General features: G+C 31.2%; 2 protein-coding genes across 4 annotated transcripts; one reads left to right on the forward strand and one right to left on the reverse strand.

Moving 5' to 3' along the window:
• The first annotated feature begins 168 nt into the window (after positions 1-168).
• Positions 169-3,561, forward strand: LOC119612245 (exosome component 10). The gene is made up of 4 exons (XM_037968006.1): positions 169-414; positions 473-2,272; positions 2,482-3,225; positions 3,303-3,561. The coding sequence occupies exons 1-4, from the start codon at positions 310-312 to the stop codon at positions 3,378-3,380; spliced, it is 2,727 nt and encodes a 908-aa protein (XP_037823934.1). The 5' UTR covers positions 169-309; the 3' UTR covers positions 3,381-3,561.
• An 11-nt stretch (positions 3,562-3,572) lies between these two features.
• Positions 3,573-10,468, reverse strand: LOC119612253 (glycosaminoglycan xylosylkinase homolog). Of its 3 annotated transcripts, none has more exons than XM_037968025.1 (5): positions 10,267-10,468; positions 6,947-8,395; positions 4,922-5,499; positions 4,661-4,861; positions 3,573-4,590 (listed from the first exon to the last, which is right to left on the reverse strand). In XM_037968025.1, exons 2-5 carry the CDS (start codon positions 7,220-7,222, stop codon positions 4,383-4,385), a joined length of 1,263 nt encoding a protein of 420 aa, XP_037823953.1. In that variant the 5' UTR covers positions 7,223-8,395; positions 10,267-10,468; the 3' UTR covers positions 3,573-4,382. The 3 variants fall into 3 exon arrangements, with proteins under 3 accessions (XP_037823953.1, XP_037823946.1, XP_037823955.1); XM_037968018.1 differs by having other exon boundaries at positions 10,254-10,468; XM_037968027.1 differs by lacking the exon at positions 10,267-10,468 and adding an exon at positions 8,932-9,335.
• Positions 10,469-11,604: the final 1,136 nt, after the last annotated feature.

Consider the following 11,604-nt stretch of genomic DNA (forward strand, 5'->3'; position numbering starts at 1 on the left):
TGAGAAACAAATTTTAATTTGATTCTTATTATGAAAAATTGGTCAGATCTTTCTTTTATAATAATAAATAATATTAATTGATTCCCAAAATCGCTGATTTAATTTGGTGCTTTCGGTACAATATTGTACAACTCTGCAACATGTGTTATCGTTTTCTTTGTTTTGATCAGTGTTTACAACAAGCAAGAACAAGCATTGTCAATGTAGAATTATATTTCACATACACCACCACGCCGTTAGCATTTTGTGTAAATTTTTCTACAAAAAATTGTGTTTTCTTAAAGAATATTTATTTTTAATAACAATATAATGGATACCAATGAAAGTCCAACAAATAGCGTAGCTGGTAAAAATAAAACAAAGTCTAAAACTACTGCCATAGGAGAATTTAAAAGCATTGAAGAATTTACTAAGGCAAGAAAAATTCTCAACTAAAAAACCCAATTACTCTAAGATTTCTTTTTCATTGCAGAAAGGTTTATCAGAAATTATAGAAGCCACGAAATGTGCCAACGCCTTTCCTCAAGGAGCCTCTAGAGATCTTTATTGTGCTTATCCTACTTATGGACGTGTTATCGATGAACAATCGCATAGAATATTAGGTCTTATATCGCACGTGTTAAAGTGGCAAAATGTTAAGGGCAACATACAACGCCGCCAGCCAGATGAACAATTCGAAATGCTATTGGAGTGCAACGATGTCATGTTTGAGAGACTGCAGTCTAATCTAGATGAATTAGCTGGCATCAAAAAGAATCCACAAACCATAGTAGTAGAGTCGCGCCTCAATTCCATATCAACGGGAGCGACTCCCGGCAAAGGTGCTGGCAGTTGGAATTTGAAAAATAATGACAGTAGTCCTACAATAGCTGCCAGATTGATTACAGCCAAAAATATTGCCAGACCACAGGTGAAATTCCAAATACCAGTGGACAATAGTGCCGAAACACCATTTGTACCCAAAATTAAGGACAAACCAAATTCTCTAAAACCTTTGGCTATTTTGCCCGAATACGATGAGCATGGCAATGTGGTCAGCTATCTACATCCTTATGAATATGAGTTAATGAAATTTGAAGCACCCAACAGTTTGTTGAAACCGCGGCAACCACAAAAACCAAAAGATACTGCCCAAACAGAACTGATGTATGTTGATTCACCTGCTAAGCTAAGACAAGCTTTGGAAGAGTTGCGAACAGCTACAGAATTAGCAATTGATGTTGAACATCATTCCTATCGTACTTTCCTGGGTTTCACTTGTTTGGTACAGATTTCCAGCCGCACTAAAGACTATATTTTCGATGCTCTGGAATTGAGGGAAGAAATGCAACTGCTCAATGAGGTTTTTACCAATCCGAAAATTGTAAAAATCTTCCACGGTGCTGATTCGGATGTTGAATGGCTGCAGCGCGATCTATCGTTGTACATTGTTAATATGTTTGATACTCACCAGGCGGCGAAAGCTTTAAATTTTGCCCGTCTATCCTTGGCATACTTAATGAAACATTATTGTGACATAGAAATCGATAAAACTTTTCAACTAGCCGATTGGCGTATACGACCTTTACCCCAAGAACTGGTGGCATATGCCAGACAAGATACACATTTCCTCATCTACATTTATGAGCGTCTGACCAATGATCTCTTGGAGGCAGCTCATCAACAACCACAATTATTGCGCTCGATTTACCAGCGCTCTAACGAGATTTGTAAAAAACGTTATAATAAACCTACAATTAACGCCGATTCTCATATGGATCTTTATCGCAAATCAAAAAGAATCTTTGACAATCGTCAACTATATGCTTATAGCGAAATATTTAAGTGGCGTGATACCATAGCCCGTTTGGAAGATGAAAGTTACGGCTACGTCTTACCTAATCACATGATGTTACAAATATCTGAAAGTTTACCACGTGAAATGCAAGGTATTTTAGCTTGCTGTAATCCCATACCGCCATTGGTACGACAACATTTACACACTCTTCATCAAATTATTTTAAAGGCTCGTGACCAACCTTTGGTTAAACCAATTTTAGAAGCTGAAGCTAGTCACCGCGTGGCTTATGCGAATGTTAAAGATTACAATAGTAAATTACATTGTCCTCACGATTTGTCGCATCATGAAGAGTTTAGAGATGATTTGCCAACTTTGATTAGTTTCGATAAGGAAAAAGGTGTCAAGTTCAATACCGATGTCGAATCATTGGGTAAAACAAAGATTAAAAAGCCGGTCCTAAGTGTATTCGATACACCAGAGAATTCCGAAGAGGTAAGTTTAAATATATTTTTTTATTCTTTGAATAATGGAAAAATGTGTGTAAAATATTATCAGGGGGGCAAATTGATCGAAATCAAATCAATTTGAATTTTATTGAAATTTCGAAATTTTTTAAGATATACATAATATGCAATAATGAAGACCTTCTTAATTCTAAAAGTTAGCAAACAAATTAACATAAATTTTAATTTTCATTCCAGGATGAACAAACGATACGTCATCAACTTGTTGAAAAACAAAAAATACTTTTACCTTATCAGCGTTATATGGCGGTTTTGCCTATGGTAGAAAAAGAGAAACGTGAAGAGGCAGCTCGCATAGATGCTGAAAATAAGAAACGGCAATTATGTCCACAAGCACCAACTCTTATGCCAGTCGAAAAAGACTCTAAAGATGCCATTAATATCAAAAAGGAAGATGACATGTATAGTATGCCTATCAGGGAAATGCTGAAACGTAAATACGAAGAGTCAGTTGCTAAGAAAGCCGCAAATTCTGCTGCAGCTAAACGTATTAAAACCGAAGAGAATAGTATAACGACGACAACACCAACAGATGATAAATTGAAGTTTGTTAATTTGCCTCCAACCAAAAAAGAACTTAAACAACAAAAACAACTTAAAAGACCAGCTCCCCAAGATAATTCTACCACTACAATATCCGACGATGAAGACGAACAAGAAGTTGTAGAAGACGATGATGTAGAGGATGGACCACCCGAAGAAAGACCCACCTCTTCACGTCCGCTTGATGGCCAAGTTTCGAAAAATAAATTTAAAAATAAAAATAAGAAAGGAAAATTCCAAAACTCTGGCAAAGCTTATCAATCGTCTGACAAACCTGTGCAAACAAATTTCGATTATCAAAAGGTGGACTTTAAGAAATTCCAGGGAGGAGCTCAGAAAGCTAAAGGCACAGAATTGAAACCTCAATTTCATGGCAAGGTATATAAACTTATATTAATAAAATTATTGTTATAGATTTTTTTAAATATATTTATTTTACTTTTTTATGTTTACAGGGCAACTCCAGCAAGGCTCAAAACAAGAAATTTAATAAACTATTTACATTTTCTAATGTAAAGGCGAATAAAAAATAAACTATTTAAATTAAAGTTTTTTTTTTGTCGAGGTTTTATATTATGATTTTACAATTTGTCTAACTATATTAACACAATTACTAGATTAAAATTATTTTTTTCTTTTTTCTCTTTTGATATATTTTATGTATCTCTATACAGCTTAAAAAATATTGAAATAAATATTTTAATTTAAAAAAACAACAAATATAGTTTGAGCGTATTTTCCCAAAGGAATATTATTAAAAAACAAAGAATTGCAGGTCGTATTTATAACTCAAATTATCAAGATATGTATACATATAATGAGTCACTGATGACTTTGATGGTAATTAAGGATTTCAAAGGAATTAATTTCTGGGCAGAATGTTGAGGTAAATATAATTGATTCTTTGAAATTTATATTATAATTTCATTAAAGAACCTTTGGATAAGTCTTACTATGTATCTTACTATGATTTAGTCATTCTTTAGAATTTAATGAATGTCAAAATTAAGAACATGAGATGAAATGTAAGCCTATAACATCATATGTTGTATGTTGTTATATTTATTTTGCTCATTCATAAAGACCAAATTTAGTTTTGTTTTTGCCAAAGTTAGCGGTTGTCAGGGATGGGAGATTTTGTATGATGTAAAATTAAATGAAAAACATACATGTTTTTTGGCAAGAGAGCAAAAGGAATGATGATATCTTAACAAAATGAATTTAAACCATAGTGCTGCATACTTAAAAACCTATTAACACAATTGACTACTTAAAATAATTAAAAATCTAAAACAGAGAAGAATTAGTTATAAAACCTAATATTGTGGGAAATATTAAAAGCCTTACTTTATAAAGCACTTCACTTTGTTAATATTTTCATTAAAATCTTATATGCAAATTTTACTTAGAGTGAAGTGTGGGGGACCTAATAATATCAGGCTCTAAAATAATTGTCTTTTCTGTTACTTAAAAAGTACTGATATGTTATGCTTAAATTTAAATAAAGGAAGAAAGAAAGTAGAGCATTTATAGTTTTATAAATTCTTAAACATCTTTTCACCTTCACGGTCCATGCAGTATTCAACCACCGCATATACGACTAACAGACGTCGTTCTACGCCACGTTTATGTTTGTCTGTTATTAATGGATATAAAGCATCGGCTTTTGTTAAACGATCGACTAGTTCCGTAAGAACGCCGCCCGAAAACACTTGTAAACGTTCCCAGGTGGAAGCACGTAATCTTTAATGAATTGTAAAATAATTAATGGAAATTATTTTTAATTTTAAATAACTAATGATTTAAAACTTACAAACAGCATTGGTAGAGAGGCGCCAATATATCCAAATGATCTTTGTTGGGATTACCAAATGCTTTACCGTTATCTATTAACACCACACGTTCTTCGCGCGTTTCAAAGTGATGGCGATCACCATTTTGTATTAAATAGTCAAATATGGCAACATCGATTAAATCTAAAAGTCTTTCAGTCTCCAATTTGCCTTTTAAACTCCTAAAATTATAAAGTTCATAAGAACATGTGTAAGCATTTTATCTATTTTTATGGTCTTACTTGCAGTAGTTCATGTCATCTTCCCAAGGTGCCCTTTTATCTTCTTTATACGTTCTCTGCCAGGGTGAACGCCTCTTGGCTAGTTGACCCGGGATTATGTAAATTAAAACACCTTCAATATTATTATTTTCATCTGCACATACAGTTTCCTCCTCATTGCAATAGTGACATTTGCCAAATAGACAATACTGTTCGGTACCGTTTTCACCCTCCGTTATGGTCATGGTATTTTGTAATTCTGTATCACCTTTTTCATAAATCTCCGTTTTTAAATTCACTACTCGCCCCACTACAATTGGAGTCCAGCGAAAGTCTAAAACTGCACCCAAATAAAAGGCATACACTTCGGCCACATGACGATCTTTACCGCCATAGACCGGACCTTCGATCACAATATCGCGTGGATACCATTGCGGTTTAAAGATGACTTTCTGTTGATTCGACAAACGTACAAGTAGTTTTAGCTGTGTGCCCCTTGCCAAATTGCTAACTTTTGTAATTGGTTCTAAACGCAATGTTTGCAGTAGTTGACCCATTGATGAATCATATTGTGGATATATTTCGTTTTCATGAGGCCACTGCAAGTATAAAAATATTTATGTATATCTGTACGTAAATAACATAATTATACGCTACACCACTATAGTATTATGCGTTTGTGCTGATGTTTGTAACACCCAAAAATATTGGTCCTACACTTTAAAGTATACCAATCAGAATCAATTTCTAAGTCGATTAAGCTATCTCCGTCTGTTTGTCTGACTAGAATGTTGACTAATCTATAGACAGGTCCACTGATTAGTCTGTTGGCTAGATTATAAGCTAGTCTATTGACTAGTATAGTTATAAGGGTATAGACAATGGACAAATATATTGGCTAGTCTACTGACAAGACTAAGGACTAGCCTATTAACTAATCTATTCACTAATGTATTGACTTGTATAAGGTCTTGTGTGTTTACTAGTCTATAGACTAGCTTATTAACTACCCAGTAGTTCGACGGGACAGTCCCGAACTACCCACTTGGCAACCCGACTACCTAAGTGATCAACCATTTTAACATGGGCTTGTCCTACGAGGAAGTCAATCGTCACTCTACAGTCTGCAATGAAACTGTCAAGAGGTAGTCAAAAGTAGTCAATGGATGGTAATCTCCAAATAGGTTCTTTGGAGTCAGTCACATTACAAGCACTTTTACTATTTACTTTACTAGCTATTGACGTGTACTAGGGGAAAGTCAAGTGTCCCCAAGTAGCTTGTCTAATGGACAGGTATTGCTGTAGGTTAAAAACTTTTGAACAATAAAAAACACTTAAAAAAATATACTTTTATTTCTAGATTAAAGTTTTTTCAAGTGTCCCTTCTCTCGTTTACTCGGGGACAGTTAAGTGACGACTACTACTCTCTTGCTTAATTAGTGTACAGTAAAGTGGCGACTGTGTTAGATCCATGACCAAAAACATTCAAATAGTGTAAAACCAACTGGTTAGACTTTAGTAGAAAATAACAATTGTTATTTTCTACATTCTGAAGTACAATGGAAAAACAATTTTTAAGTGTCCCCTCACTCATTTACCTAGGGCACAGTAAAGTGACGACTGTCTTCACTCTCGTTTACGAAGAGTACGTTGGTGTCGAACCATGTGGTTATACATTAGTGTAAATGACTCTCTTTTACGTATGCATTGACTCTTTGTCGAACTGCTGGGAAGCCTATAGATAAGTCAATGAAATAGTCCATTGTCTAATATATGAACTGGTTTATTGACTAATCTATAGACTATTCTATTGGCTACTTTGTGGATTATACTATTGATTGGTCTATTGATTTGTAAGTGGACATGTCTGTTGACTATTCACTAGTCTCTTTACTAGTCTATTGTCTAATCTACGAAACTGTTTATTTAGTGGTTTATCTACTATTCTCAGTACATAAAAAGGGTCAATTAAAACAAATCTCTCTGCATATAAATTATCAATTATTTTAAATTAAAATCCCTTCATAATTACATTTACTCACTCACCCAATTAGCAATATCCCATAAAACAGAGGCATTTTCATACGACGCTGGCTTATAGTTCTTCAACAATTTATTGCGATACATAAAGAAACGAGGATTACGATTTAAATAGGCTGGCTTCAGATGACGTATCTTTGAACGTATAACATTCTCTAAGGCACGTGTGCTGGATAATGGTGCTTCGGTATTATTTAAATAATACATAAAATAAAAATTACCACCAATGCCCAAGCATAGGACGCTCACAAGAGCTACAATTATAACGGTACGTTTATTCATAGTCAGCTAGTTTTTGTGTTGTTAGATACGACGATGTTAACGAATAATAAGAAAGGTGTTAAAAGTAAATTTAAATTAACGGCTTTAATTGTATTAAGATTTTTATTTTTCTCTTGTTGAATTGCTGTAGTATTTAAAAAATAATTATGTAGAAGAGGCTGCTTTGAGGGCTTTTGTAAAATATTAAGAAAATCACAATGATGTTGCAAGAATAGCCACCACAATGATTTAATTAATTTTGACAATTTGTTGCTGATATTATTAATATTGCCGTTGTTGTTGTTGTTGTTGGAATTTTTGCTAGTGTCGCTAGAACTGTTGTAATTGCAGTAAAATACAAATGAATTATTTATAGTATAAGAAGATTTCGTAAATGTTGATGATGTTGAGGGCCTATTCGTCATTTGAAATGTTGTTGGTGAAAGCATGTACATATGTATGCAACAACAAATTGCAATTGGCAGCTTATATTTAAATGTATGTATGTAATATAAATATATTGTTGTTGCTTAGTTTTAATTGTTATAGTTTGGCTGGCTGTGTTCGTACGTTTGGTTCTAGTTGTTATTTATTATGTTTGTTTGTTAGTTGCTTCGTTGGTTGATCACTAGTTTTTCTTGTTTAATTATTTAAATTAAAAAGACATTCAACAGCTGTTGGTCATTGTTTCTAACATATACATAGCCATATACGCATTTTAATTATTTCATTTTTTTTTGCTTTGTAAATATGAATAAAATTTCTTTTAGCTGTTGTGTTTAATCATTAATACACTTCTCTGCTGTTTGCTGCAATAATGACTTTGTAGATTTGCAAAAGATTGATTCATTTATTTAATGTACACAGTTTTCTTAGGTCGATTAGAATTTTAATTTCTGGTTGAGTTTTTTTCTTCCTTTTGTTATTGATTGGTATCTATTGTTTTCGGTTATTTTTAGCTGCAGCTTAAGTTTTATCGAGTATTTACAGATTTTTCAGTATATTATAATAATAAAATAATTTCATAACTTTGTTGTTTGTTTCTTTAACTGGCAGATAATGATTTTATAAGAAAATAATGACATCTTTTAATATATACTTTTCGGCATATGTATTTGTTTGGAGTTGTACATTATTATTTGAAAATTTGTCAGGGAATGTATATAGATGATTGTATAGCTTTCTAGTATTTATCTAAAAAGATAATAAAAGAAATTTCTTATTTAGCCTAAATTTTAAAACAATTTAAAAAGTTTTCTCTTTCTTATAAATAATAATTTTTTTATCAAGATGACTAATTTTCGAACTTTGTAATAATTGGATTTGAGTAGTATTTTAATTTTTTTTCATATACCCATTTTTTAAGCATAATCGATTTTATTGATATCAAATAAGCCGTTAAGTGGAAAAATGTTTTCACGGTGAATCCACGATGATCAAATTCAAAACTTAAGCTCGACAGTACCTGCTTTCTAAGCATGATCGATTTTATTGATATCAGACGAACTTTTAAGGAGTTAAATAACGTTTTTAATCATTTTTTAACTTATTACAAAGTGTACCACTTTTTGTATCTTTGACCCATCCCTCGTTGGGTCTACGAGGTCTTAGTTTAAAACCTAAGCAATAAGCGACAATACCTTCTAATACCTATAACTAAAATTGTTCTTATCCGAAAAATTTAAAAAAGTTTCGATAAAATCTGTTTTTTTTCTTATTGCAAGTTTTACCTTTTTTAAGTTAATCCATTTAATTATTAAACTGTTTATATATATAAATAAAATTAGTTATATATTTTTAAAGAAATTAAGTTCTTTTCACTTAAAAATTGTATATAGGTTATTTAATATCGTTTTGGTTTAATCAATTTTATTTTGCAGAAATCTATTTATTTGCGTTAAAAATTCATACAGATTTTGTATTCATTTTTAATTTTCTTCTAAAATACGTGCAAATATTTTTGAGCATTTATCAAAATCTAGATCACCTATAAATCACAGTTTCACAATCTTTTTTCTTTCTTTTAATTTCATAAATAAAAAATTTCAAATAAATATTTCCGTTACAAAATTAAAACACATTTTTAGTGTATAATAATTGCGACCGCACGCTGCAACTTTCGCCGAGACACTGAGACCTGTACGTATACGACAACGACGACGACTCCCTTCGACGTGCAACTAACCGTAAATGCTCAAGATCACCTAAATGCGAAATATTTCGGCTAATAATGTTTTAGCCCTTTAATTTGAAAAAAGTGTGGTGCATACATAAATAAATTGCAAACGAAAAGAAGCGAAATATGTATATAAAAAATAAACAAATGCTCATTAATTATGACACTAATATAAAATAAGTAAGAATAAATATAGTAGGTCTTATTCGACTTATGATGCCCTGCAACGTTCAAATAATAATTTTAGAAAGACCTATAGATCACCACAATATTTCTGTAGATATGAAAGTTATTTTTGTAAAAGAAAACTATGCTGGTATTTAATTTTTTTTGATATATAAATGTAGCAACCTTTACATTGATCCTTCTAGACAGCGAGATGGATTTAAAGTAACATCAGCACAACCACTCATTACGCTTCCACTATAGTTGTGTAGGGTATAAGAAAAGAAAATGAACAAATGTTCTATTGTTTGGCAGCAATGCGTTTAAAAACGCATTTGTGTTTCTCACCTTATGTACGAGTAATAATTGTACTATCACCAAAATTCAAATAATAAAAGCAAATAAATTTACTAAAATGCTGTTGAAACAAAACATGTGTCTTTCCTCTTCTTGGCAAAATCATTATGCCAAGTATGTAGTTATGATTGCTATGCCAGCAACTTTTACGAGCAGTGTGTGTACAGAGGAAAACATTTCTACAAACGTGCATTTAGTGGTAGACCTTATAAAATGATGACGTGTTTGCGCCAATACTAAGTGCAAAATATGTAAATGCAAGCAATTTTTCATAAATTTTGTTGTGTCTTTATGCACATATACATATTTCTATTTAATTCAAATAATTATTGTTTTATTATAAAAATACTTAACATGTATGATTAACCTTGTCTAGGGGAAGCAAGCACTCATTGATTAAATTCCGCGTTCTATGTTGTTTTTGCACATTTCCTTTAGTTACGTATTTGTTGTGTGTTTTTTTTAATTACATGCTTTTTATTTTATTATTAGAACTATTTCTTTTTAAAACTAAATGCAACAATACAAATTAAATTGTACTGAAAAATATTATTAAATTCATATGCCGGGATAAAAGAAATTAAAAAAATGAAAACAACAATCAGCTGGTTTTGTTGACATTCGTTTGTTTACATGTGGTGAGTTTCAGTTTTAGTGATGTGTGTGTTTTTTTTTCGATGACTATTCATGTTGAAAATTTATTTTTGTTTATATTTTTACGTTTTTCGACAATACCTATTAAAAGTTGGCAATCTAATTGGAAACATAGTTTTAATTAATAAGAGTTCTAATAGGAAATGTTGTGAAAAATGTATCTTTAGTAAGTAAAACCATTATTTAGTGAATTTAAGCACTTTAACAGGAAATTTAATATGAAAGCGTGATTTTCTTGAGCTCAATATGGCACAAATTAATATACAAAAAATGCTATCTCATATACACATAAATACATATTGCTTATATACATATTACAAGTCCGGCATAATTAAAAAACTTCGTTTTGAGTTTGCAGAGGTTAAACAATTGGACTTTCAGATGACACAACAAATTTTATTAATGAAGATGTCTTAGCGCTTTTATGACGTTCCAAAAATGGCCAAAATCGGGGGTTTTTCGATTTTAAGGACATAATATCTAAAATGCTACGGCCGGATTCAGCACAGCTCAAATCTTTAGAAAAGTATACATATTTTGTTTCTGGGTTAAAAATTTGTAGACCTGTGTTGTTTTTGATAATTTTAATTTGCAAAATAAGTTTTCTTAGCAATTTGAGAAAATATTTATATCGACTGATTTTTGATATAAATATCATCCATTTTGATGTAAAATTAAAAAAATTTATACTTGTATTTAATTAGATATAGTTCATTTTAGACCAAAACTTTATACTCTGAGCTTTTTTTATTTCTCTTTAGCCACATACACTAACAAATGATTAGCAATTTAAAATTCTACCTAAAGTTATCGAATCCGCGACCTCCGTACTGACAGACTAGACTACGAAAAAAACCTATATAAAATATGAAAAATTAAAAAAAAATTGACAAATTAGCGAAATAACATTAAATATTAACATTAAATATTTTTGAATTTAATGCATTAATTTTCCATTAACATTAAATAATAAATAATAAAATTAATGCATTAATTTTCCATTAACATTAATGTATAAAATAATTTATAAAAATAAGAATACAGCGCTAAA

This window comes from Lucilia sericata, unplaced genomic scaffold, assembly GCF_015586225.1.
Source record: "Lucilia sericata isolate MDLA Ls3-8-SP2 unplaced genomic scaffold, ASM1558622v1 Contig000034F_arrow, whole genome shotgun sequence".
NCBI classification, from domain to species: domain Eukaryota; kingdom Metazoa; phylum Arthropoda; class Insecta; order Diptera; family Calliphoridae; genus Lucilia; species Lucilia sericata.

Excerpts from the sequence above, each read along its gene's own strand:
- LOC119612245 (XM_037968006.1), top strand. The coding sequence starts at position 310 with ATGGATACCAATGAAAGTCCAACAAATAGCGTAGCTGGTAAAAATAAA. Across the intron at positions 415-472 it reads GCATTGAAGAATTTACTAAG|AAAGGTTTATCAGAAATTAT; the intron begins GCAAGAAAAATT and ends TTTTCATTGCAG. Across the intron at positions 3,226-3,302 it reads AACCTCAATTTCATGGCAAG|GGCAACTCCAGCAAGGCTCA; the intron begins GTATATAAACTT and ends TTATGTTTACAG.
- LOC119612253 (XM_037968025.1), bottom strand. The coding sequence starts at position 7,222 with ATGAATAAACGTACCGTTATAATTGTAGCTCTTGTGAGCGTCCTATGC. Across the intron at positions 5,500-6,946 it reads TATGGGATATTGCTAATTGG|TGGCCTCATGAAAACGAAAT; the intron begins GTGAGTGAGTAA and ends TTATACTTGCAG. Across the intron at positions 4,862-4,921 it reads GATGACATGAACTACTGCAA|GAGTTTAAAAGGCAAATTGG; the intron begins GTAAGACCATAA and ends TTATAATTTTAG.